The sequence below is a fragment of the Odocoileus virginianus genome, chromosome 7, assembly GCF_023699985.2.
Source record: "Odocoileus virginianus isolate 20LAN1187 ecotype Illinois chromosome 7, Ovbor_1.2, whole genome shotgun sequence".
NCBI lineage: Eukaryota > Metazoa > Chordata > Mammalia > Artiodactyla > Cervidae > Odocoileus > Odocoileus virginianus.
This window is the reverse complement of record NC_069680.1, coordinates 19,685,935-19,711,662: the sequence shown is the minus strand read 5'-3', so window position 1 is coordinate 19,711,662 and position 25,728 is coordinate 19,685,935. Positions and strand designations below refer to the sequence as shown.

Below are 25,728 nucleotides of genomic sequence, written 5' to 3'. Positions count from 1 at the left end.
TAGTGTTCAGAAGATTTATTAGGTAAACTAGCTAAAACAATGTAGGTGGATACACTTAGCAGTCAAAAGAAAGAACTGAGTATTCATTGCTACCTCATTAAATTTTTTGTATCTGTTTTGCTAGGTACAAGCATAAAAACCACTTCTGCTCAAAAAATAAACAGTTCAGAGAGCTGTGTGTTGTTTGTTCTGATACACACATTTAAAAACAGCCCCTCTTTTCATAGATTTACCCACCCCAGAATATTATTCATATGAAAGACCTTTCAGGTTTTTTCCTCATCAGATACAGTTTTTCCCCTTTTGCTCTCAAAACATGTCTGAAAAACATTTCTCTTTTATATGATCTCTAGGGATCACCAGCAGACATGGCTGCCAGTCATTCTTGAAGAGACTGAAGCCTTACAGGCAAAAATTTTAAAAGCTATATAGTATTAGGAGTGGGGAGAACTACAAACCCTCCAAGAGAACTGATTTGTAGTACATTGTTTTTTAAGGGTCTCCCCTAAAGAAGTAGAGAACAATCCCGTTTTTTTACTTCAGCCATAGAAGCACCTCCAGCAAACCAGAGGCCTTGTGTGAGTCGCCCAATGCAAATACATGAGTAGGAAGCCAGTTTGCTTCCAACACATGCACTTAAAAAACCAGACTTCACACAAAAAAGCTTCATGAAGAAAATGGAAAGGAAATATTAGCTACTTTTTTAGGGAAGTAAAAGGTAGAGTCTTTCCAAGTTAAATAATTTTAGCTTAACAAAGAAACTGACATTAGGTAGTTTTTGCTTACTATTACAGAACTACAGAATGAACAAGTGTTTTTAAGACATTCCACACTATCTTCATATCATACAAAACGATATAAACGGACAGTGTTCACTAACAGTACTTATATCGAAAAGGCACAGCAACATTATCATGCTCAGAAAAACTACATCACACAGCGCTAGGTGATACAGTATTACATAGACATTTTTAGATGTTTGGGATTTTTCCTGCATGTGAAAGGGAGTGTGCCCTGACCACCCTATTATTTTTACCTGTTTTCCTAACACAATTCAAGACAAGTTTTATTCCTCCTTCATCTTCATCTAAAATAATAGTATCAAAAAAAATTAACAGATCCCTAGAAAACACTTGACTTCCAGGTAAAAGAAAATTATAGTCTGACTTTTTTTTCACATCATAGCAGCTATTAGCTTTTTAAATTTCTTTTCTAAAACTTCAGCTAGGTGTTGATATATCTCATTATGCTTAAACAATCCTAATAGTATAAGGTGTTTCTGTTCTCAATCTTTTGTCATCCAGTAGGACAGGTATGTATCTGAAAGGGAAAGCTTCTAGTTGTTCATAACTATATATTTGGGTGCTTTTCTCTGCTTTCAGAATATTCACTGTTTTACTCTTATATGGCTTTAATGTTTGCTGCCAACCACAAGACATGTAAATATATAATTTACAACCATCCGCTTCCAGGTAGGTAATTAAATAGAAAACTAATGCCAGCTGAGTGAGATTCATGGATTAAATCTGAAAGGTGACTGACTCAAGTTCTTCTGCATTTGAGATAACTAGCTTTTACCTCATGAATATATTGATAGTACAGTTGACCCCTGAACAACATGATTTGAACTGCACGGGTCCACTTATATGCAGAGTTTTTCCAACAAATACAGACTGCAGTACTATGTGGCCCGTGGTAGGATGAATCCATAGACATGAAATCACGGAAACGAAGGGCTGATTGTTTTCGGCTGTGTGGGGTGTTGGCATTCCCAAACCCTGTGTTGTTCCAGGTCAACTGTAATTCCAAGCTCAGTAACATTCAGTGTCACTACATAATATATGCCGTCTTACTTGACTCTGTTTTTCAGACTTCCTTCTAGTTTCTCATTGTTGGAAGTGTCTCGGAGATAATGTGTGCTTTAAACACTCATTACCAATATTCAGAAAAAAATATAAGACTTTTTTTTGCCCAGGTGTTTGTGAATGTAAGTTAAAAAATTATATTTGATTTGGATTCAAATATTTATAGATTTACACTATATTTCGTCAAAATATATTGTATAATATTTAATAAAATCAAATACATAAAATAAAGTTTTCAACACTATTTATACAAACCCCTAGAAAAGCTGCTTTTTCTTTATAAGGCCGTTGGCAATCGATCATAACCGTGGAAAAGAAAGAACCTTTGGTTGTATGACTTTCACCAGGGATGAGTGGTATGACTAAGACAGTTCTGGATGAGTCATTTCACTGGAAACACTGTTTTATACAATTAGGTACTTGGAGGACTTTTGAGGGTCTCAGTCACTTTCAGATTCTTCATCCTCACCTATTGGATACGACTGGCTGCTATTCTGAGTGTACATTTTTGTTTTAATGGGGCAGTTGTGATCCATGAGGATAGCCTAAAAGAGAGCAGAGTGCAGATATATTAACTCACTGGTTCATAAAGAGAAGACAGAAACTGGTTAAGGCTAAGGATTAGTAGTTTGAAAACTACCTACAGTACCACCCAGTATTAACCAACCAGTAATCTGGTGCAACTGCCAGGTGCCTGGCCTGGAAGACCTGGCGTTCTAAAGAGTGAAAATTCCAGGCAGTAGGAGGCAGCAGAAGCAGTCTCTGCAGTGTTCCTATTGTATCTGCTAGGGACCCTAAGTCAATTTGGAGGAAACTATAAGCTATGAAAAAAGGGGTATGCAGGTTAGGTTTAGTTTATACTTAGGGTGGGGGGATCCTCCTTAGTAAGGCCACAGGTACGGCCCCTTTGGTTTCCCTGGATTAAGCATCACAGGGCCCTTACCTTTCTAAATATGGCATCTCAGAAGGATTTCTTCCCAAGTCCTGGCTGGCCTCTTCTTGCTCAAGTGTGTTTTATTAATAAAAAGTATGTTTCTCTCATACACATAAAAATTCTATGTGCTCCCTTATTGTAACAAAAGCTTTTTAAAGATCAACTGATCCTCAGTTGATAAATATCTTCAGTTGATAAGCGCTATAGTCATTATTCCTCCTGGAAGCATACGGACCAAGCATGTAGTCTTGAGTATACAGGTGGGGTTTATCATGCCAAGACTCTGCTAGGCATTTTCAATATATTTCTACTCCACAACAGCCCTGTGTGATAGCTTGATCACCCTCTGTGTAGGCATAAGGGTCAAAGATCTTGACCAAGAGATGCTCGGCTAAATGGGGTGGATCGAGCCCAGGCGGCCTGTGCCAACGACCACTCGTGACGCTCCAGGACAGCCAGGGGTGCAGAGCATGACATTAGGTGCAACTGAAACGGAGTCTCTCACCAGGCATGTCTCAGTTTTCCTCCACGTAAGCTATCCTGCCGGTGCCTTTTTGTGCGTTTGAAAGTCTAAATGGCGACACTGATCTGGCTTAACTACTCTTCTGTTGGCCTGTCGCAGCCTATCTTGGCACTTGGCAGCTGCTCCTCCCCGTTCTTGTCCCACAGACTGGATCAGCTGCTGTGTCTCCACTCAGCCCCTAACCCATTTATCATTTCCCAAGGAATTCTGAAATGACCTGCCATGTGGCCTGTGATGATAAGGACTTCCGTGACTCTAAGTTAGGCTGCCAGCTCAAATTGTCAGCTGCAAATTCAACTCTAGTTTTTTTTTTTTTTTTCATTATTATTATGCTTCTTGCCAAGCGAATTGATACATGGACTTCATGAGGAGCTCAGTTTTTAAAGAGTAAGTAACTAAAGTGATAGACAGCAGGACCCTTCTTCCCGCATGGGTGTGTGCTTGTAGCACACAAGCTTTAGCCATCAAGAGCTCATGTCTTGCCTCTGGAGTCACAATCCTCAAAGAAACGTGCCCAAGAATCACTTGATGAGGCAGGTTAAACATCGAATCCCAGGTTCCTACCCTTAGTGATACTGGTGTCAGCGTGCTGTGAGAAACACCACCCGACATACGTGCGGCACCTTCTGGGACAAAGCAGAGCCACACAGCTGATGACCGCTTACTGGGCACCTACCAGATGCGTGTTCCAGGCCTTTAAGGTCCTCTCCCAGCAACTTCAGAACCTCACTGCACACAAGTGGCGGTTCCACGGGGTTCGTGGGCAGAGTGCTTACTGGGAGTCTCAAGTGCTTGGGGAAAGCACGTGAGAAGACGGGTGGATTTGAAGCTTGCAGGGCATTCTGTAAAGCAGCCTGCCTTTTCCCCCAACCCTCCTCCTCACCCCGAGATCTGATGTTGAGGCACAAGGAGACCATCACGGGAAAGCCAAATCAGACCCAGACTGCAGGGCCCTGAATGCCAGGCAGGAGGCCTTATTAACCTCAGGCCCACAGGCAGAGAGCCAGCCTTGGAAAGGATGGCCATCCTTCCTTACCACAAAGGCCTTCTCTCCCCTGGCTAGTCCACCATCATACCATACACTCTATAGACTTAATGACTTCTGGAACCTAGCACTGGCACATAACGGACCTAGTTTAAAAACTGCATTGCAAGGGAAGAAGTTCAGTCAGACCAATGATTTGGCATTGTACAGAACTTATCAATTAACCAAACTGGGTTTGCTGACACTACCTGTACCAGGTAAAGGAGTTTTCTTTCTTAAAAGATCATTTGTAACTTTTAAAACCTAGCTTACTGACTTCTGGACACTTTTTTGAAAGATTTATTGTGCCACTTTTTTTTTTTTAAGTTATACAAGATTAAGCCAGAGGGCATGAAATAGTCCAAAAGTGCCACGAAAAGAGAGGCATGAACAACATCAAGTGGGTAAGTCACGGGCCAAAGGGATGCATTCAGAGGGGCCTGGGGAGCAGCCTGGTAATTAGAGCAGTCCTCCATGCACTGCTGTGGGGAGAAAGGTGTGTTTGACCCTCAAGTGAAGTATAAAAGAGGCGGGTGCAGGGGATTGTCATTTGTATTCAGGGCAAAGCCCGTTCCTGAGAGTTGAGCTCCAGTCCTGCCAAATGCCTGGTTTCATATCAGACACCATAGAGTCAGGATTTTCAAAGCTGGACCAAGTGAAGTGTAAAAATAACACAAATACAAAGCTAGGACAGTGAAACTGTCAAAGTATTAAAATGTAACAGTTCCAGGCTTCAAGATATTGAAAGATACCAGGGCTCCTGTGTGCTAGAAAAGACTTATTTACCACATTATCTTTTTTGTTAATAAAGTGATGGTTTTGCATCAGTATCAGCCAGTAAAAGCAAGCTACAGTCCTCAAATAGCCTACTTTCCTGTCTGAGCAACAATTAGAAACTTGAAGAGTAAGACCTAAGTGGTTGTTTAGTCGCTAAGTCGTGATTCTTTGCAACCCCATGGACTGCAGCACGCCAGGCTCCCTGTCCTTCACCATCTTCCTGGAGTTTGCTCAAACTCATGTCCATTGAGACCTAAGAAATGTGCCCTATCTTTAAAAAAAATTTTAACCTGAAAAAATAAAGTCCATTCCAGAACCCAGTTTCCTCACTGGCTACTCAGAACCAGAGGCTACAACCAATCTCTTACAAGTGGAATGCAGTTCCCTCAAATGACAGAGCTGGTGTTTCTTATACCTGCAGAGGGACTACAGTAACAGGCTTTTCTCTCTGCCTGTTTTGATAACACTAATTTAAAACAAAACAAAGCAAAAAAACAGAAATCCAATAAACCAAATGAAAGCAAAACTCAGTTGCTCACAAACTGGTTCATGATTGGATGACTTGGGAACCATAAAACGGCACTCGAACTTTCCATTTCGAGCTTAAGTCCACACACCACTTAGTCAGAAGGCTTCCTAATGAAGGGATTACTTGCTAAGGTTTGTACGCCTTCTGGCTCTCCCATCCGCTGCGCTTGGTAACTGCTGATCCTGAATGCCGGCACTTGGCGCTATTGGAGCTTCTCAAGTGGGTGGTAATCGATCCTTCTCCGCCCCGGCTCGCGCGGCTTCCTGCCCTGGCTGCCTCCCATCACTCGGTGCCATCAGCTGCTTCCTGCCTGCACAGTGAGTAGGCAGCGGCTGTTGGCTGCCACCTTCCGATGTCACCATCGTGCCCCTCAAATGGATCTGACGTGATGCCTTCAATTACAGGCATCAATTATGGGCAGTGAGACACACATTCTGTCTGGTTTTCAATGATTCATCTTGCTAGGCACTTATTAAGGGACATTTTACAGTGGAAGTAGCTCCTGGAAGCCTGGCCCTCCTTATCACTTTGCCTTTCAGGATTGTCTCTTCCATTGCCTTCAGCACTTTTCTTTTTAAATGAACTAAAGCCTTGGTTTGAATGTGGGGAGAGGCACAGAGGCTTTCTGCCCATTGTGTGTGGACCCCAGAGCAGGAACTTGTCCCCTGACCTCACCCACTTCCTCCAAGACCTCAGATAAGCCCTCAAAGCTGCTACTGACAAACGGATAACACAGCAGCCACTAACGTCCGTTGCTCGGCAAGGGAAGCCCAGTGGGCAGCGCTGGGTTATGAGAGTTCTCATTTCCCAGAGAGAAGAAGGGGAGGAGACTGAGGGACCGCCGGGCTGACAGAGTACATCAGAGCTAGGTAAGAGCAAGAAAGGAGGGTGGGGTTATATGGAAACAAGTGACAACTTATTGAGCATTTACTATGTGCAGACATGGGGGTCACACTCCGCTGGGACTCCATTGAATCCTCAAACCACCCTGTGAGGTCAGGGCTAAATCATCTTCCTCTGAGAAAGACAGCTCAGCTCCAGGGCCCTGCGCTACCTCCTGGGTCTACAGTCTCCTGGGTGACAGAATCATTTGTAGGTGATTTTTTCTTTTTTTGGTCAAATAGGGTTGGGAGTAATCTTCATTCAGCCTTAATCAGATTGATAACGGTGGCAACAGAACAAGAGCTATTTTCTGGGATTGCACAGAGAATGTCCTGACCCTGATGGGGGCCAAGGTGCTCTGCCAGAGTCAGACAAAGGTGGCCAGGGAACTCAGATGACCAGGCTTGAAAGCAGGAAGTTCCCTGAGAGAGATGAGAAAGTTGTTCAGAGCTGGGGAGGTGTCAGCAAAAGAGGAAGAGTCAGATGGGTGTGAGTAATTCAAAGATACCTACTTAAATCCTATATAATAAAGGGCACAAGAACAGTGCTCAGTGCTGGATACACTTCTTAAATATACTGAACATACTAATAAATGCCCAAAATGCCCAAAACAGACTACATACAACCCAACTTCAGGGTCTGTGTCTGTCTTTAAACCTACTCTTTGGGGAAGGTCATGAAAGGGGCAATTAAGAAATGCCAAAGTCTTAAAACCCATTTCAGTTCAAACATCATGGAGAACTTCTGATGCACTCCGAAGAGCACAGCGCAAGGGAATCTACATCCATTACTAAACACAAAAATACCACCTCCCCCGGCCTTGCTTCTCTCATTCGCTCTTAATCTAAGGCCCTCTTCTTTCAACCAGATGAGTGTCCATCAGCATCGGATGTTTAAAAAAAGTCAGCAGGAGCACCACCAGGTATGAACACTTATTGGAAAGGATAAAATGACTGATGCATTTCAAAATTCAAATTTAGAATTAATAAGTTTGAATTTGTTCAAAAGGGGAACACTTTATATTCAATACTATTATCTTGCTTATAGCTAGGATTCTGGTCATGAAATTTTAAACGTTATAAAGATATGCTCACATGTGCCCAAAGGTACATAAAACAATGTTTTTCCATAAGTGTCTGTTACCTACATTAAAACCACCTCCAGACTCTTATGCAATAAAGACTAGGACACTACTACTAAAAACGGTAAGGGTTAAGAGAAAAGCAGATAGGACCAAAAAAGGTTGATCTTAGGAGTGACCACTGGAGGCAAAAAAGTTATGTTCAAGAGTTCAAGAATCTTTGAAAATTAAATTAATTGTTAATATAAATCTATGTTTATATTTGATTGACAGAAGAGCTATATTGATTGCTAATCTAGGTATGAAAATTATTTCACTCTTCAAATGTATAAACATAATGCTTGACACAGTCAAAGAAGTATCTGCTCTATGTGGTACAAACTAAAAAGGAACTCTTACTATTTATATCTGGGGAGTTCTGTTCAAAAGGAGTAGAAATATATGTTAGAACCAAGCCGTAAGGCACTAGCCAGACCATGCTAAAATGATCAAGAAACACTTAATTGCATCCTAAAATTTTTCTTACCATTTTCTCTTCCTTGGCAGGTGGACTTCGAAGAAAAAAGCAGAGAGGAGCAAAAAGAATATCAATTATTCCAATAATTGTCATGAGCCATGGAAATCCAATTGCCTTTGCGATAGCCCCACCAGCAGAAGGACCTTTCAGGAAACAGAGAATTAGATATAGCTCTCTCTAAATGTCTTGTAGGCAGAAAGATGCAAAGGTTTAAATAATTTTCAGTAGGCATTATCAGTCGTGCACTGAGAAAAAAAAGTTCTTTTGGAAACCCAATGTCCTTACCTATGGCATATCCCATACAAAATGCTACATCGGCAATGGCATACACGCTCCCATAGACAGACACGTGCCGCAGGTCGACCAGGTAGCCCATGATGGGCATCATTGATGAATCCACCATGCCTGTGGACAGTCAGGGAACACAGTCTACAGAAAACTGATGGAAACCAACAGTGGGCTGAATGTCAATGACTGTGTCCTAACCTTACAACCCTGCCAAGATTCTTCACTGCTGTCTGCCAAGTCTTGAGGCAAACTCTCTACAACGTACCTTTCACTGAAGACAGACCAAAGGTGCCTGAGGCTGGGACTGGAACTCAGATTACCATTTGCCTGTTCCCTGCCTTGCCTCATCGTGCCCTCCACCGTCTGGGAGATGGCATGCAGTCCTCTAGGGACTTGCCTGCCATTCTGCAGACCCAGAGGGATGCTGGTTACCGGCTGTATGAACCCTGAGCCTGCTTCCTGTGGGTGCTTTCCTGATTCACTATTTTCTGGTCCACATCATCCTCTGCCCTCAAAGAGTGCGTACACTACATGCCTCACCCAGCCTCCTCCCCACCCACAGCTTGGCTTCACTCTTAAATTATGAGAGTTAAAGTCGGAAAGCATAGAGAGAATCAGGAGGAACCAGAACAGGAAAGAGTATGAGGGACTGCCCGGCCCTACTCAGGAAACTAAAATCAAAAGAGGTTTGCTCATTTAGTTGGCTAAAACACCAAAAACCATCACCACTGCCAAGACCTGTATTAGAACCTCTGGTCTCTAGAATAGTCAGGGAACAGGAAGTATAAAGAAAGGACACGTGTATTCGGAGTTCTAAATCCAAACCCCTGGCTGGTTGAGCATCATTGTGCCTTATCTCTCTGAACGTCACTCTCCCCATTGATAAAATGGAGATGATAGTGATTGGCTGAATGAGATGATGGCTGTGAACACATCTGGCAGGGCATTCAAATGTCAGATCCCTCACCCACACCCCCACAGAGGCAGAAGGGTAAGGGAGATTTCTTGCATTCAACTAGTATGTGCTGATCACCTGAGATGTGCAAGGTGCTGGGATAACGAACAGACCAAAGAGTTGAAAAATAAATTATGATTGTGAGTGATGCTATGAATGCACTGTGAGAAGCTATGTGTATGTATACACATATGTATGTGTATGTGTATATGTGTATGTATGTACATAAGCTGGGATAACCTAGCCTGGTCTAAGGGGTCAGCAAAGGCTCCATCCTCGCTACTGTACCAAAGATCCAACTTCTGCCTTTACCCTGGACAGATTCACCTTTATCATGATTAATCTGTATATTATAAATGAGAAACAAGCATGTGCTATTTATCTAAAATATGAACGAGATTTTTCCTAACATATTACTTACTGTGCCTCACATTGCTACAAAGACTTGTCCCCTTTGCTTGTGAAAATTCCCACAGTACAGCTGGTCATCAATGCATCAGTCAACCTTTTCTGTACCAAACCTTATTGAAAACCACATGTGAAGCCTTTGTCCCCCAGCCTCATATGAGAAAGTCTGTGCACAGATATGAGCCCAAACAGATGGGTTCTAAGTAAGCAGTTCTCCTGTTTGCCCAGGCTCAGCAGTGGAGTGTCGTTTTGCTTCTGTAAATATCAGGCTTTTACAATACTGGTTTTCAGGAAATAAATGACTAGCTCATGAAAGCCAGTATCTGTGGACAATCTACAAACTGTACATGAGCTAAGCTGCCATAGTCTCCTGTCAAGCTTCTAGAAATTTTATTATTGCATAACTATAAGTCTGCCCAAGTAAGCACTCTTTTTTTGGTTGTTGTTTTGTTTTTGCCACACAGTGCAGCATGCAAGCTCTTAGTTCCCCAACCAGGAATTGAACTCAAGCCCTTGCTGTAAAAGTGCAGAGTCCTAACCACTGGACTGCCAGGGAAGTTGAGGAACTCTTTCTTGGTACTGGGAAAACAAAGTTTTAAATTTAGGCACAAGGCTCCAGTGACTTACCAATTGCAAAACCAACTCCAAAGTTGGGAGCTATGAGTCCATAGATGTTTTTTGCAAGAGGAATCTGTAAGAGGAAATACATGTTATGCCAAAAGAACATGCTATTCAACTCTGAATTATCATAGGAAGTCTTAAAGAGAGGTTTTCTCTGGCCTGGTATGTGTGTCCCCTTATGGAGGAAGTAGGAGGAGGGGGCAAGATGGAGTTTGGATAAAAGACGACCCTCCAAATCTTTAATAGAGTTGAAATGGGTTTTGTGACCACCACGAAAAGCTAGTTCACTTCCATATGTGAAAGTTCAGCCTAGTCTATACTCCATTTTTTTAATAGTTATTTTTATTTATTTGGCTGCACTGGGTCTTAGTTGCAGCCTGCGGGATCTTTAGCTGCAGCATTCGAACACTTAGTTGCAGCATGTGGGATCTAGTTCCCTGACGAGGGATCAAAACCAGGCCCACTGTACTGGGAGGGCAGAGTCTCAGCCACTGGACCACCAGGGAAGTGCCCATACTCCGTTTTTTAAAAAACCAGAAAAAAACAAATCTCATTTGGGGTAGATATTAGCCTTTGGTAGAAGATGTTTTACTCTAGAAAAACATCTTGCTATTGTTTCTGGCTGGTTGCCCTAAAGTGTTCAAGACACTGTAATGTTTTAGATGCACAGGGAGGGGGAACAAGGTGAAATAAAAACAATGTAATAAAACATTCTAAATAATTTCCAACTGACGCAAAATAAAGATAAACCCTTTGGGGAATCTTGTCCAAAGTTTTTAACATGATAAAAAATGAGAAGAAAAAAAAATGAGAAGAAAAGGGAAGATTAATAAAACTAAGTGTCAACAAACTTCAAACTGCCATATTTGTTGGTAATTCTTGCCCAAAGCAAAAATTTCATTTACAGGTTATTTCCACCTGCCAAATGTCATCTTTTTTTTTTCAAATGTCATCTTTTACTCACACATAAAATGCTCATTCCGACAATTATCATTCCTAGAAGAGCACAAAGCCATCTGTCAAAACACAAAAAAGCATATTAAGAAACGATTCTCCCCTCCATCCAGGTTTTCAGTGGAAATCAAAACAGTTATAATAGTGAAGGTAGAAACTTGGGGTTTTTTAAAGTAAGTACGTTACTGTAACAGAGTGAGTGTTGAGTTGTTTCATTTCATCTTACCTCCCCATTTTGTGTGCGAGGATCCCGAAAACATTGGTTCCAATGAGATAAGAGACACTAGCTGGCAAGAAAGCCACGCCTGTAAATTTATGAAAGGGACACCTTATCAGTACAGATATCAGTCACGTGTGAGAAAAACTAATAATGGAGAGGCACCACGCTTGTGACGAGAGCTGAGGAAATGAAGCCCTGCGACCTGCACCCAAGCAGCTAATATCCGGTGTCTGATGGAGCTAGTCTGGACCCCACACGGCTCATCCGTCCACACGAAGCCGCCAGCCGCCACGACACTCCAGAAATGAGATCCCTCCCTCTATCGCGGGCTTCATCTCGCCCCCACCTCTGCCAGGTGGCGGCTTTACCAGGGGAGGGGGCGGTGACGGGGACAGCTCCCGGCTGTGGAGCTGCCGCCCCACACAGGCAGTGAGCAGTGCTGGTTATCTGCTCCCAGGTCCCTCCCTTCGTGTCTGTGCAGAGGAACAAAGGCACAGGCACTGACAAAAGTCAGGAACACGGAGATGAGCACAAAGAAAAAACATTAAAATTCTCCCACGTCCCATCACTCAGATAGCCCCACAGTTGTTTTCCCTTGCAAGTTCTACATACATACATAAATGCGTTAAGCACAGGAGTTCTGTGTCTTAAAAAAAAAAAAATTATACCTACGGTTCTACATCCTGCTTTTTTTTTTAAGATTTATTTATTTTTGGCTGTGCTGGGTCTTCATTGCTGGTCAGGCTTTTCCCTAGTTGCAGCGAGTGGGGCCACTCTTCCTTGCAGTGGCTTCTCTTGTTGGGGACCATGGGGTCTGGGCCCACAGCTTCAGCAGTTGCAGTTCCTGGGCTCTAGGACACAGGCTCAGGAGTGGCACACGGGCTTAGTTGTCCCATGGCCTGTGGGATCCTCCAGGGATCAAATCAGGGATCAAACCTGTGTCTCCTAAAATGACAGGCGGATTCTCTATCACTGAGCCACTAGAGAAGCCCCAACCTGCTTTCAATTACCTTATGGACATCTGTCCATGCCAGATAAATAAGTAAATAAGTATGTGGTCATTTTTTTGTGGCCAAATCCTTTGTGACTGACAGTTTCATGGTTTCCCAGGAGAGGAACTTTGCAAGCCCCAAGCTAAGTTCACAGCTGACGAGGGCAATGGTTGCCTTGAATGTACCTCTGCCTGAACTAGGAAAGCCTACTCAAGCCAGCCCACGCTTGGTGGCCAGGGCATTTGTCCACATCAGCTCCACCTGGTCTCCATCCATCATTAGGACAATAGCACAATCTCTTTTCCAAAGATGGCTTTTCAAACTTTTAACACTTCAGGTGTTTTCCCTTGAAATCCAGAAATACCAGGTTGGTTCCTAAGCCTTGCCCACAAGAGGTAAACGTTGCTTTGCTCCCAGTCATCTGACTGCATAAATTAGATATGCAGAGGGATACCAGATGGTGAGCAGGCCCCCACTCACTCCAAAGGCCCAGGGCCCGAGCCCTTCTCATACAGGCAGCTCACCAGCACATGAGCAGCAAGTGTGACCTTACCTCTCCAAAGACACACTGGCTTCCACTGATCCCCCACAGGCACTAACTAACACGAGCCATCAAACTCTCAGATACACAGTGTTGAAGGGAATCAGAAAAGGGGGTATATGTAAACACACAGCAGACTGCACTTTGCTATAAGTAGAAAGTAAAACAACATTGTAAAGCAACTGTGATCCAATAAAAATTAATTAAAAAAAAAAAAATCTCCAGAAAGGCCGAGCTTCCCAGAACAGAAGGGACCTCAATAAGTGATTGCTTACGGGAGCTAAATCTAAAACCGAATCATTCTAGATTTGATAATCTGGAAAATAACAATTAAATGCAATCTCATTTCGCGTTCCAGGAAACCATTTCCATCACACTTAGCAACATACAGTGACCACATAATTGCTGGGGGCGACAGGACACAGCAAACATCACCGACAGCTCATGCCCAGCTCCGTGCTGGGCTGTGGCAAAGACAATGGCCACACATGGTCCTGGTCACCATGAGAGCCTCTTCAGAGGATCAGAGGACATCTGAACTACATGGCTGAGCTGGGGCCGCACACAGGTGCCAGTGACGTGCTCTGGGAACCAGAGTCTGCAGCTGCAAAGCTCCCCAAAGCAGCCAGTGTTTAAACCTGACCCTGGAAGGGGCATAGCAGAGAACTAAATTAGTCTGGAGATGTAAGAAATCATGAGGGCCTTTGTCTGAGGATGAGTGTCAGGGAGGCATTAATGAATGAAGCACGCAAACTATCAGAAAAGCGGCAGCATGGCTACTGTGATAAAGAGCTGCTGGCATTCAGCTTCAGCATCAGAGACACAAAAGGAAAACAGAGGGGGAGGCCCCAGACCCACCTAAGGACGCAGCTGCCATTCTGCCCAGACAATGACTGCCCTGGGGGACTGAAATCCCAAATGAGACGATCTGGTTTTTCTAGAAAAGTTGGAACTCCAGATTCATACATGAAGTCTCCTGATTTTTACACGTTGGCAATTCGTATTTTAAAAACATAAACCTCATGCCAACACCTGTGCCAGCCAAGCAAAACATACTTCTAGACTGAATTTGGCCCAGAACTTGAGCAGAGGTTGGAGAAAGTGGTTGGTACAGCATCTGGCCAGAATGGCTTGCTGGTGACTCCTGACTCCCCAGGTGAAACATGGGAAGCATCTCTGAAGCTGAAACTTCAAAGCAGGGATGCAGAAAAGCTCAGGGAATGCCCCAGATGAGCTACATCTTCCCAAGCAAACCAGCTGGGATACTGAGCACACAGGCGTAACCGGGGAGCCGGCACACGTTATTTTCCAGCAAATAGAGCTGACCCTTGATCAATATGAGTTTGAACTGCTCAGATTCATTTGCATGTAGATTTTTTTCAGTAGTAAATACTACAGTTCTACATGTACCACGGTTGGGTGAATCCACACATGTGGAACCACAGACACCAAGGCAACTATAAATTATAGCGAATTTCCAACTGTGTGGAGGGTCAGTGCTTCTAATCCCCCAGTTGTTCAAGGGTCAGCAGTACTCTCAGATGGCAAACACCAACTTCATGATTCTCTGGTCAGAAGCACAGAATTAGGAGGCAGGCAACAAGGTGTTCATTTCAGCTGGGAATTTACCAGCTGAGGCTTGAATGGGTCACTTGAACCTCGAGACAGAGAAATGGCAACAGTTCCCACTGCACACACCTCACAGAGAGGCTCTGAAGATCCCGTGGCCAAGTGAGCACCAAGGGCCTTGGCACCTGCCCTCCCAGCCCGATCCCTGTGCCCTGTCACTCCACACTCACCCCACCTGACCTACCATTCACCCTGGCATGCTGACCTTCCCCACACTGCGGTAAGCTTCTGTGGGCAGGCACCACTTCATCTGTCTCCCTGCAGCCTTGCTCCACGGCGGCACACAGGAGGTGCCCAGAACCACCTGACCATTTAGAGCAAAGACCCAGAGCCAGGACATTCACTTAACAGAGCTAAAGGCTGTCTCTCGAAGGTGCCCCCACTGGTCCAGCAGCCTGCCCCATGGGGAAACTGGCAAGGTACATGTTTAGGAGCCCAGAAGCCCCCCTTCTCCCTCCAAGGTGCGGAAAGGGCCACATGTTCTTTGGACCTCAGGCTCCAAACCCCCGATTCATGTTCTGACACAGCCTCTGCATCCTCTGCCTTCCGGGACCTCCACTGCCTACACCATCGACGGAACCCGCCTCTCGGAACTCAAAGAGACCTCAGTGGGCCTCACGGAGGAACCGCTCCAGTGTTCCAACAGGGAGTCATCCATCTCTGCCAGACCCGGGGCTGGCAACCTACTACTTTTCCAGACAGCCTTTCAGGGGCACCTCCAAGGACAGGGCGGGCATCCTGACACCAAGCCCTAAGCCTTCCGTCATCTCCACCCACCAGCCCCGGTTCACATTCCAGAGCCAAGAGCAGCGGGCTTCAACACCCAACTCATGAGACCCTAGACCAGGAGGGGCAGAGCTGCCAGGCCTCCGGGAACGAGCTGTGCGGCCTCCTGGCAGTGGCTCCTCGCTTCGGGGACAGGCCCAGCAGGGGGGCTCCTCACCTGGCTGCGGGGGCCCAAGGGGCTCGGGAGAGGTGGGCGGCAAGGTGCCAAGGGCCCACATGGTGGGGGATGGGGGGAGATTTTCCCCCACACTGCAGATGACACTGCAAATGGGAACAGAAATCTGATTCTCTGAAGGAAACACAAGTCTAGCTCTGAGCCAAGGAAGGAGCCAGGTCACTGGTGGAAAGGTATGGGGCTGGGGGACCATCTGGCTGGAGAGATAAGCCCTGCAAGAGGTCCTTCCTGATGAAATCTAGGCAGCCTGTGGCCGGCTATCTAACCCGGATGGCCTGGGTCCCTGACTGACATGAAAGACTTGATGGTGTTTACGTGTCTGGAGAGGAAGAGGGCCAAGCCACTGAAGAGCCCTGCGTATGGCCAGGACACGGTCAATTAGAGCGATAAGTCAGTTAATTGGAGAAAACAGAAACACCAGAGCAGCATCTCTGCCCAGGAGCACGTGCAAAGCCAACACGTAGCTCCACTCACAGCCACACACCCCCGCAACACACAGGGCACCGCCTGAGGACACCTGGAGGCCCCAGTCAGCACAGGCCAGAGGGAAAGAGCCCGGGAAAAACACCCCCCTTGGCGTCATCCGCTGGTCTTAGCACTGAGACAGAAGCAGGGCTCATCCTTCGCAAAAACCACTATTCGCTAACTTAAGGACCGAAGTCCACGCCTCCTGAGAAGCGCTGAGCTCGCCTTAGGACCCTGGGGAGCTTCCACAGTTCCTCTGCCATCTCCATAGCCAGGAAGTTCAAAGTGAGATTTCTGCTGAGAACTGGCCTTAGTTGAGCTCCCAGAATCTTTCCTCCTTCACTGACTGACTCCTGCTGTTAAGCATTTGGTTTTGTTTTTGTTTTGTGGCATAATCCACAGACCAGACAATTCTACGTACCCTTTTAAAATACACAGTTCACTGGTTTTTAGTATATCCAATGGGCTGTGAAACCAGCATTACAATTTAATTTCAGAATGCTTTCATCACCCCCAAAAGAAATCTCACACCCTTTAGCAGTCCCTCCACATCCAGTCCAGCTTCCAGCCATTTGGGGCTTTTTAATGAAGGATTTTTTTTTTTTTAATGAAAGAACACAGAAATTCAGTGCAGACCCCCAAAGGACCAGTCCCCAGGCCAGGCCAACTGGAATAAGTCTGGAAGATGAGGGACCAGCCCCAGCCAGAGGGCAGCGTTTGTGAAGATGCCTCTGCAAGGAGCATGCAAGCTCACCTGAGGAAGGTAGTGCTGTGCTATGCTCAGTCACTCAGTTGTGTCTGACTCTTTGTGACCCCATGGACTGCAGCCCACCAGGCTCCTCTGTCCATGGGGATTCTCCAGGCCAGAATACTGGAGTGGGTTGCCATGCCCTCCTCCAGGGGATCTTCCTGACCCAGGGATCCAACCCAGGTCTCCCGCATTGCAGGCAGTTTCTTTACCATCTGAGCCACCAGGGAAGCCCACGAATACTGAGTGGTCAGCCTATCCCTTCTCCAGGGGGGTCTTCCCAACCCAGGAATCAAACCGGGATCTCCTGCATTGCAGGCAGATTCTTTACCAGCTGAGCTACCAGAGAAGGTTGGGGGACTCTAAAAATGTGGGCTTGTTCAAAACTGAGAGTCTCCATCTGAAGATGTCAGTATGTAATGTGAAAGAATCATGAAAAGAAACTAAGTCTCCAGGAAGGACAATTGATAAATTCTTAAAGAAATGTGTACGTGCAAGGACTAGTCTCTCAGATATTAAGCAGGACTCTCAGGTTACAGTAATTAAATAGTAAGGTACTGACAAGGGGATACAGGCAGACAAATGGAACACAAGAGAGAAATCCAGAAACAGACCCGAGAATGAAACGGTCATTTCCAGCAAGTGGGACATGGGAAATATCAGATGGACTCCAGGGGCACCTGGCTGTAAGGCTGGCTGGCTATAAAGAAAACAGTAACGCGAGGTCCTTGTCACACTCTTATACAGCAAAATGAATTCTCTGTAAAACCAAGACTTAAATGCAAAAAAAAAAAAAAAAAAGCAACTCATACATTTATTGAAGGAAACTCAGTGAAACAATAATCTTGACATAGGAAAGGCCTTCCTGAACCTGACTTTGGAATGATGGAGAAGCCTGCTAAATCTGACTCAGGGCATTTTAAATGTTCCAAGTGGCAAAAAGAAAAAGAAAGAAAAACAAAAAAACCTAGGAACACCTATTAAGTCAAAAGACATACAACAAAGGGCTATATTCGCAAAACATCTGATAAAGATTAATATATGAACATACAAAGAACATAACCTTTTTAAAAAGGATGAAATGATAGAAAAATGGGCAAAGGATATTAATCAGAAATTCACAGTAAAGGGAATAGATATGGATAATAAACATATGAAAAGGTGCTCAATTTCACTCACAAAGCAGAAATAAATCAATATGAGACCCCCTTTCTCACATACACTCAATGGGGAAAGGCTGATAACACCTGTTTTAGGGCAAGGCCACCAAATATCAAAACACAATTTAAGTTTAGGAATTTTCCCTATAGACATAGGCACTTTCAAACTTGAGTAGGAATACATGGAAAGGCTATTTCACTGCAGTGTGGATTCTAATGGCAAAAACTGGAATGAAACCAAATGTTCAGCTAAGGACAGGTAGAAAATGTATGGTATAATCATAACACAGAACAGAAGGAAATCACTAGTAGGAATGATGGGGACATTCCTGGTGGTCCAGTGGCTAAGATGGCACACTCCCAATGCAGGGGGCCCAGGTTCGATCTCTGGTCAAGGATCCAGATTCCACATGTAGCAACTAAGTGTTTGCACACCACAACTAAAGATCCTGCCCAGCCAAATAAATAAATATTTAAATTTTAAAAAGGAATGATATTGTTTAGTTGCCGAGTCATTTCTGACTCTTTTGTGACCCCCCTGGACAGTAGCCCAGCAGGCTCCTCTGTGCATGGAATTCTCTTGGCAAGAACACTGGAGGGGGTTGCCATTTCCTTCTCCAGGAGATCTTCCTGACCCAGGGATTGAACATGCATCTCCTGCATTACAGGCAGATTCTTTACCACTGAGCCATCTGGGAAGCCAGATCCAGTTAAACAAGGCAGACAATCTACAGAGTTTTCTAAATTCCACTTAAATTTTAGTAAAGGAATAAAAGAAAACTATAGACCCTCCCCTCTCTGCTCAAGGAGAAACAAAATGGAAAAGCAAAATGCAGTGAGAGGGAGGATCAACCAGAGGGAGGATCAACCAAAGTGAGAGAAGTGAGGGACATGGCAGAGAGCTCTGGAACCTTCCACCCACACACAGAGTGGGCAGAGGCAGTGAGACCTTTGTGCCTCAGAACCCAGGAAGTTCAGGAGCTGAAGGCTCCAGGTGCTGTGAGCGTAAGGCTGAGAGCGCAGGCTGTCAACCAGAAAGAGGGTTGTTCTAAGATCGGTTGAACCGCCCCCTCGCCCGCCCCGTCCTCAGTGGTTCACCTGGCAGGAGACAGTTTCTTGAGAGAAACTGAACTGAAGAGGTTCGAAGACCCCAGATTATGACAGGAGGCTGAAACAGGAGGTGCAGAGAGTCTTCCTACTAAATAGTAAGAGGATACTCTTTCAACAACCCCATCACCACCCTCCCAACACATACACAAAACCACTCAGAGAAAATACGAAAGGACTCTTCAAATGTATGACACGTGACACCAATTATAAAAACTCAATAGAATCTAGAGGGTGAAGATGAAGAAATCATTGGAAACAGGAAAGGCAAGATAAATTAAAGTATAAAATGTAGGGTCCAACATCCAACCAACCAGAGCACCAGAAAAGAGCAGAGAGAAAATGGAAGAGGGGTAGGATTAAAGAAATAATATAAAAAGGTCTCCCAGAACTGAAAAAGGGGGTTTCCCAAGTGAGGAGGCTGACCATGCTAATGCCCAGCAGAGTGGAGGAAAACAAGACTCCTGTCAATCACCATTGTGGATACTCAAAACCTAGAGACAAACAGAAGACCCTTCAAGCTCCTACAGAAGATGGGGAATGAGGACACTGGCCTCCTCAACAGCAACCCTGGCTGCCAGAAGACAACAGGCCAGTGGCCTCAAAACTCTGAAGGAGGACTTCCCTGGTGGTCAAGTGGTTGGGGCTCCATACTTCCAAGGCAGGGAGCATGGGTTTGATTCCTGGTTGGAAAACTAAGATCCCACATGCCACACAGTGCATCAAAAAAAAATTTTTTTTTAAGATTCTGAAGGAAAAGCACTTACAACCTATGATTATACACCCAAACAGACAAAGTCAATCAGGATAAAACTGAGGTAAGGATGCATGTGTGTGTGCTAAGTTGCTTCAGTCATGACCGACTCTTTGAAACCCTATGGACTGTAGCCCACCAGGCTCCTCTGTCCATGGGATTCTCCAGGCAAGAACACTGGAGTGGGGTGCCATGCCCTCCTCTATAAAGACACTTTCAGATATGCAGGATCCCAGAGAACTTTTACCTGCCATGCATTCCCCCCTCAGGAAGCTGCTGGAGGATGTGTTCCAGCATAATGAGAATGTAAACCAAAGAGACGAATGCAGGAGAGGAGGGGACAGGGGACAGAAGAGAGGCAAAGAAGATGCCCAGATGTTAGAAGAGAAAAGTCTCAGGATGGCCTAGAGAGCAAGTCTAGACTGGAGCAGGAAAACAGAATGACGTGGAACAGATGTCCACAAACGAGCAGAAACACAGAAAGGTTAGGTCTGTGAATGCACTTGGCTATATTTAGAGGGTCTCTCATTTCTGCAGGAGAGTTTGAGGGATATATTCATAAATGCTACATAGGAATCTAAGGAAATGGAAAGACAGCAATTATTACCTCCAAAAAAAAAAAAAAAAACAAGCAGTTTGTAAAAGAGAGAGAAACTACTAGTAGTCCAGTAGTTAAGACTCCACACTTCCACTGCAGGGGCCCTGGGTTCAACCCCCAGTTGGGGAACTAGATTACACACACACACAAAGGAAATAATCACAGAACCCTATACAGTTCATCTTTGAACAATATTTACACAGTGATAGTAATGTCAACACTGAAAGCCAATGTAAACAAAACCTGTTATAGAACTGGTTTAGGAGAACAGAGGATGAGAAAACACGTGAGTTGTTTGTTTGATATTCTCAGGTAGAGCAATAATGGCATTAAAGCCTCATTTATTATATTAGGAAGCTGGTGGACAAGCCAGAAATTGGAAAATCAAAAAATAAGGGTGTACACGTTATTGAGAGACACAAAGGAATTAGCAGAAGAAACAACTAAAAGAGCTGAGGGTGAACAAAATTTGAGGAAGGGATTGGAGATGAGAAGGCATTCAGAAAAGACTGCTGTCTTTTCACTATGACTTGTATAATATTTTACTTAAAAATTATGTGCATGTGTAATTCTGATAAAAACTAAAATTTAACTGTGAAAAGTAAATCTACCCATTCTGACACAGAAACATGAAAAAACAAGAGGTCACACAGTGATGTAAATGAAAAGATTTCACATGGGTTGGGTTTTCAAGCATTTCACACGGATGGCACAGAACCAGAAAAGACACAGAATTGTTAACAGTGACTGTCACAGAGGCCTGGGTTGGGAGAAGGGGAAAGATGCACATGAGATTTTTTTTTTAAATTTTACTTCCTCGTTCCCTGTACTTTGGTTTTGAACAACAAGCATGAAAGCAAAAGTGAAAGTCTCTTAGTCGTGTCTGACTCTTTTTGAGTCCATGGGCTATACAGTCCATGGAATTCTCCAGACCAGAATACTGGACTGGATAGCTGTTCCCTTCTCTAGGGGACCTTCCCAATCCAGGGATCAAACCCAGGATTCCTGCACTGCAGGCAAATTCTTTACCAGCTAACTTACCAAGGAAGCCACCAATAAGCATGAATTACTCTATAAATAAAAAATACTCTAAAAAATTCATCCTCTTAAAAACTAAGTTTGTAATGGATAAAGATGATGTGGTATATATATAAAATGGAATACTACTCAGCCATAAAAAGAATGAAATAATGCCATTCCAGCAACATGTATGGACCTAGAGATTATCATACTAAAGGAAGTAACTCAAACAGAGAAAGACAAATAGCATATGATACCACTTATGTGCGTAATCTAAAATTTGACACAAATGAACTTATTTAGGAAACAGAAACAGACTTAGACATAGAAGACAAAATACATAGTTAGCAAACAGGGAAGGTGGGGGAGGGATAAATTAGGAGTTTGGTATTAGCAGATACAAATTACTACATACAAAATAAATAAGCAACAAGGGCCTACTCTACAACACAGAGAACTATACTCAATATCCTCTAATAAACCATAATGTAAAAGAATACGTATATATATGCTTGGGCCTTCCTAGGAGGCACAGTGGCAAAGAATCTGTCTGCCAATACAGGAGACACAAGAGACTCAGGTTTGATCCCTGGGTCAGAAAGATCTGGAGGAGGAAATTTGCTGGAAAACTCTAAGGACAGAGGGGCCTGGTGGGCCACAGTTCGCAGAGTCACGAAGACTCAAACATGACTGAGTGACTAAGCACGCATGCATGTGTAACTGGATCGCTGTACTGTACATCAAAAACAAACAAAAAAGTGTAAATCAATGATATTTCCATTTTTTAAAAAATTGTTTAGTTGCTAAGTCGTATCTGACTCTTTAGCAGCCCCATGGACTATAGTCTGCCAGGCTCCTCTGTCCATGGGATTTCCCAGGCACGATTACAAGAGTGGGTTGCCATTTCCTTCTCCAGAGGATCTTCCTGACCCAGGGACCAACTTGCATCTCCTGCACTGCAAGTGGATTCTTTAACTGAGCCACTAGGGAAGCCCTCTTGAAAAGTAAAACTAAGTTTCTTGTTATTCTCTTTTCCATAAATTTGATTGCTGTCCACATATATTTAATACAATAGTTCAGCTTCAGAAACATGAGGAAATACTGAGTGCATTTTTTCTCTCTCATTTCTGCTCTTTGTATTAACTGCACCTCTATCAGGCATCATGCAAAAACTGGAGTTGAAAGAAACCCCAAAGCTCATTGCTAACCTAAGCACTGAGCCCCTTAAGTGTCAAACAGAAACAATCACTTAATCATCCTGCCACCAGCAGCTCAGCAGGGCTACAATAATGAGACCTCCCCTGGGGACAACAGTTCTAGAATCAGAAGTGCCCAGCCCAGTCTTACCCAGCTGCCACTTGTGGGAACACATGGTCTCCATCATCCAGATGGGCAGGGCTGGCTCCAACATGGCAATCCCCATGTTTGCGAAGCAGATGGACCCTTTAAGGGAGGAAGAGGGTTAGTGTCCTTCTGTTTGGGGTCTCCAGTGTCCCCTACCATTCCCAAACACAGCTAAATCCCATGTGCCCACAGCCAGAACAATCAGCTCAGATACCCAGAACTTCTACTTTTGTAAGAATAACAGATCAAGGGGATAGTGGGGAGGGTTGTTTCTTTTAAGTATTACTATTACTTAAGACAACTAGTATCTCAGAATCATAAAGTTTGGAACTAGAGAAAGGCTTAGAGATCACCAGGTTTAAACTTTCCCAATTTATTAGGGAAGTAATGTGCTTGAGGCCACTCAGCAGCTGACTGATCACACATAGATTCAGGCAACCTGAGGCTCCTAAATTTTGTACAATCACACAGATATTTCTAAGGATGCCCCTGATTGCTTGAAATTCCAGTGCACTCGGTGCAAATATGCTGGTGAGGAATTTTTCTTTTAAAACAACTATACCTATAGGGTAAATACCCATCATTACTGTGTTAACCAGAACCCTTTGTAAATGCAGAACCTTTGGGAAAAACACACACACACTGCTGTCCCCATTATTCTGAAAGCTTCCTATGCTGTGCGCTGTGAATCCTCTCCTTTTCTAGACTTCAGATTCAAAGAACATCGTGCAACCATAATTAAGGCACTTACAGATAAAGAAAGATTTTTTTTTTATTCTTTGTAAATTTAAACACAGAACATAAAAATGATATTGAAATGGCTGGACTACCTTCACTCACCTATTTTGTGTTTCCTTAGATTCTGTATTTGTCTATTTGACATTAAGTATAGGACCAAACTAACAAACCAGGGTTGTTCATGTCTCCCCTGTGATCCAGAGCCCATACTCTGAGCTCCCTCTTTATTAACTCTGACCCAGGACACCAGTATCCCCTCCCCACCCTAAATTCACCCAGGGAACTGGGGAGAGCACCCAAACTGGGATTACTGAAACTAGCCAACCCTAAGCTGCTTACCCTGCCCTGGTATTCACATAGAAGCCCCTAGGATCTGGCCTGGGCTTTCCCCAGCCCCTTTCTGCCTCCTGACCAAACCAGTTCCCCATGTGGCCCTGAGCAGTGTGGCATGCTCCCTCTTCTTGGGAAATGCAACTAACAAAATCTTCCTTTAGTGGTATTGGCCTCTCTTGTGTCATCACTCAGTCACCTCCATAAACTAACAAATGAGACACACCAGGCTTGCAACTAACCGCTCCCCCTGGCCAGGCTGCCTGGACCTGTGATGGCCTGACATTGAGTGCTGGCTGGGTCTCTGTACTTCCTCCATGGTGGGTGGGTGTCGCGTAGGAACAAGACAGGTCAGAGAAGGTCAGAGAGAGGCAGGGGCAGGAAGGTCACAGGCAGCAACCCCTGCCCACACGTCTGCCCCAAGGTACAGGGTGGCATCTCTGGGCCCCCACCTCTCTCCACACATGTCCTCACCCCCAGCTCAGACAGCCCCAGCTCCAGGGGAATCCCAGCTCTGGAATGTTCCCTGTGTCTTGCAGGGGGCACACAGAAGGCCCCCTCCAGGAGGCAGTCACCACTCTAGGCTTACCACCCTTTGGTCAACAGGTATGACAGACAAGGTCTAGACCAGGGTCACATGCGTGCCACCTGAACCAAACCCAGCGGCAGATGGCTTAACAAAACCAGCCTGGGTATATAGGTCAACCCCAGTGTTGCAATTCATCCCACCCACTCCTCTCCCCCTTGATAACAAAATGTTTGCTCTCTACGTCTGTGTCTCTATTTCTGCTTTATAAATAAGATCCTCTGTACAAACTTTTTCAGATTCCACATGGGCATATACACACTATTGATACTCTGTATAAAATAGATAACTAAGGAGAACCTACTGTATACCACAGGGAACTCTACTCATTGCTCTGTGATGACCTAAATGGCAAGAAAATCCACAAAAGGAGGGATGTGCCTAGTCGCCCAGTCACGTTTGAATTTTTGTGACCCAATGGACTGTAGCCCACCAGGCTCCTTTCTCCATGGGGATTCTCCAGGCAAGAATACTGGAGTGGGTTGCCAAGCTTGCCTCAAAAAAGGAAGGATATATATATATATATAAGGCCATATATATATATATATGGCTATGATTTTTCCAGTGGTCATGTATGGATGTGAGAGTTGGACTGTGAAGAAAGCTGAGCATCGAAAAATTGATGCTTTTGAACTGTGGTGTTGGAGAAGACTCTTGAGAGTCCCTTGGACAGCAAGGAGATCCAACCAGTCCATCCTAAAGGAGATCAGTCCTGGGTGTTCATTGGAAGGACTGATGCTGAAGCTGAAACTCCAATACTTTGGCCACCTCGTGCGAAGAGTTGACTCACTGGAAAAAACCCTGGTGCTGGGAGGGATTGGGGGCAGGAGAAGGGGATGACAGAGGAGGAGATGGCTGGATGGCATCACCGACTCAATGGACATGGGTTTGAGTAAACTCCGGGAGTTGGTGATGGACAGGGAGACCTGGCGTGTTGCGGTTCATGGGGTCACAAAGAGTCGGACACGACTGAGCAACTGAACTGAACTGAACTGTATACATATACATATATATATATAATATATATATACACACACACACACACACACACACACACACACATACATTTAACTGATTTGCTTCGTCACACAGCAAAAACTAATACAACACTATAAAGCAACTATACACCAATAAAAAATTTTAAATATTAAAAAAATAAAAAACAGCCTGAGGTTTC

General features: G+C 44.4%; 1 protein-coding gene across 1 annotated transcript in view; it reads right to left on the bottom strand.

Moving 5' to 3' along the window:
- Positions 1-25,728, bottom strand: part of SLC18A2 (solute carrier family 18 member A2) — a 40,396-nt gene continuing 14,668 nt past the window's right edge. Inside the window, exons 10-16 of the mRNA XM_020891044.2 lie at positions 22,901-22,996; positions 11,585-11,663; positions 11,369-11,420; positions 10,411-10,474; positions 8,418-8,537; positions 8,142-8,275; positions 1-2,410 (exon numbers count right to left, since the gene is read on the bottom strand). Of these exons, the coding sequence (XP_020746703.1) occupies positions 2,306-2,410; positions 8,142-8,275; positions 8,418-8,537; positions 10,411-10,474; positions 11,369-11,420; positions 11,585-11,663; positions 22,901-22,996 (650 nt within the window). The 3' untranslated portion in view covers positions 1-2,305. The remainder of the gene's footprint in view (positions 2,411-8,141; positions 8,276-8,417; positions 8,538-10,410; positions 10,475-11,368; positions 11,421-11,584; positions 11,664-22,900; positions 22,997-25,728) is intronic.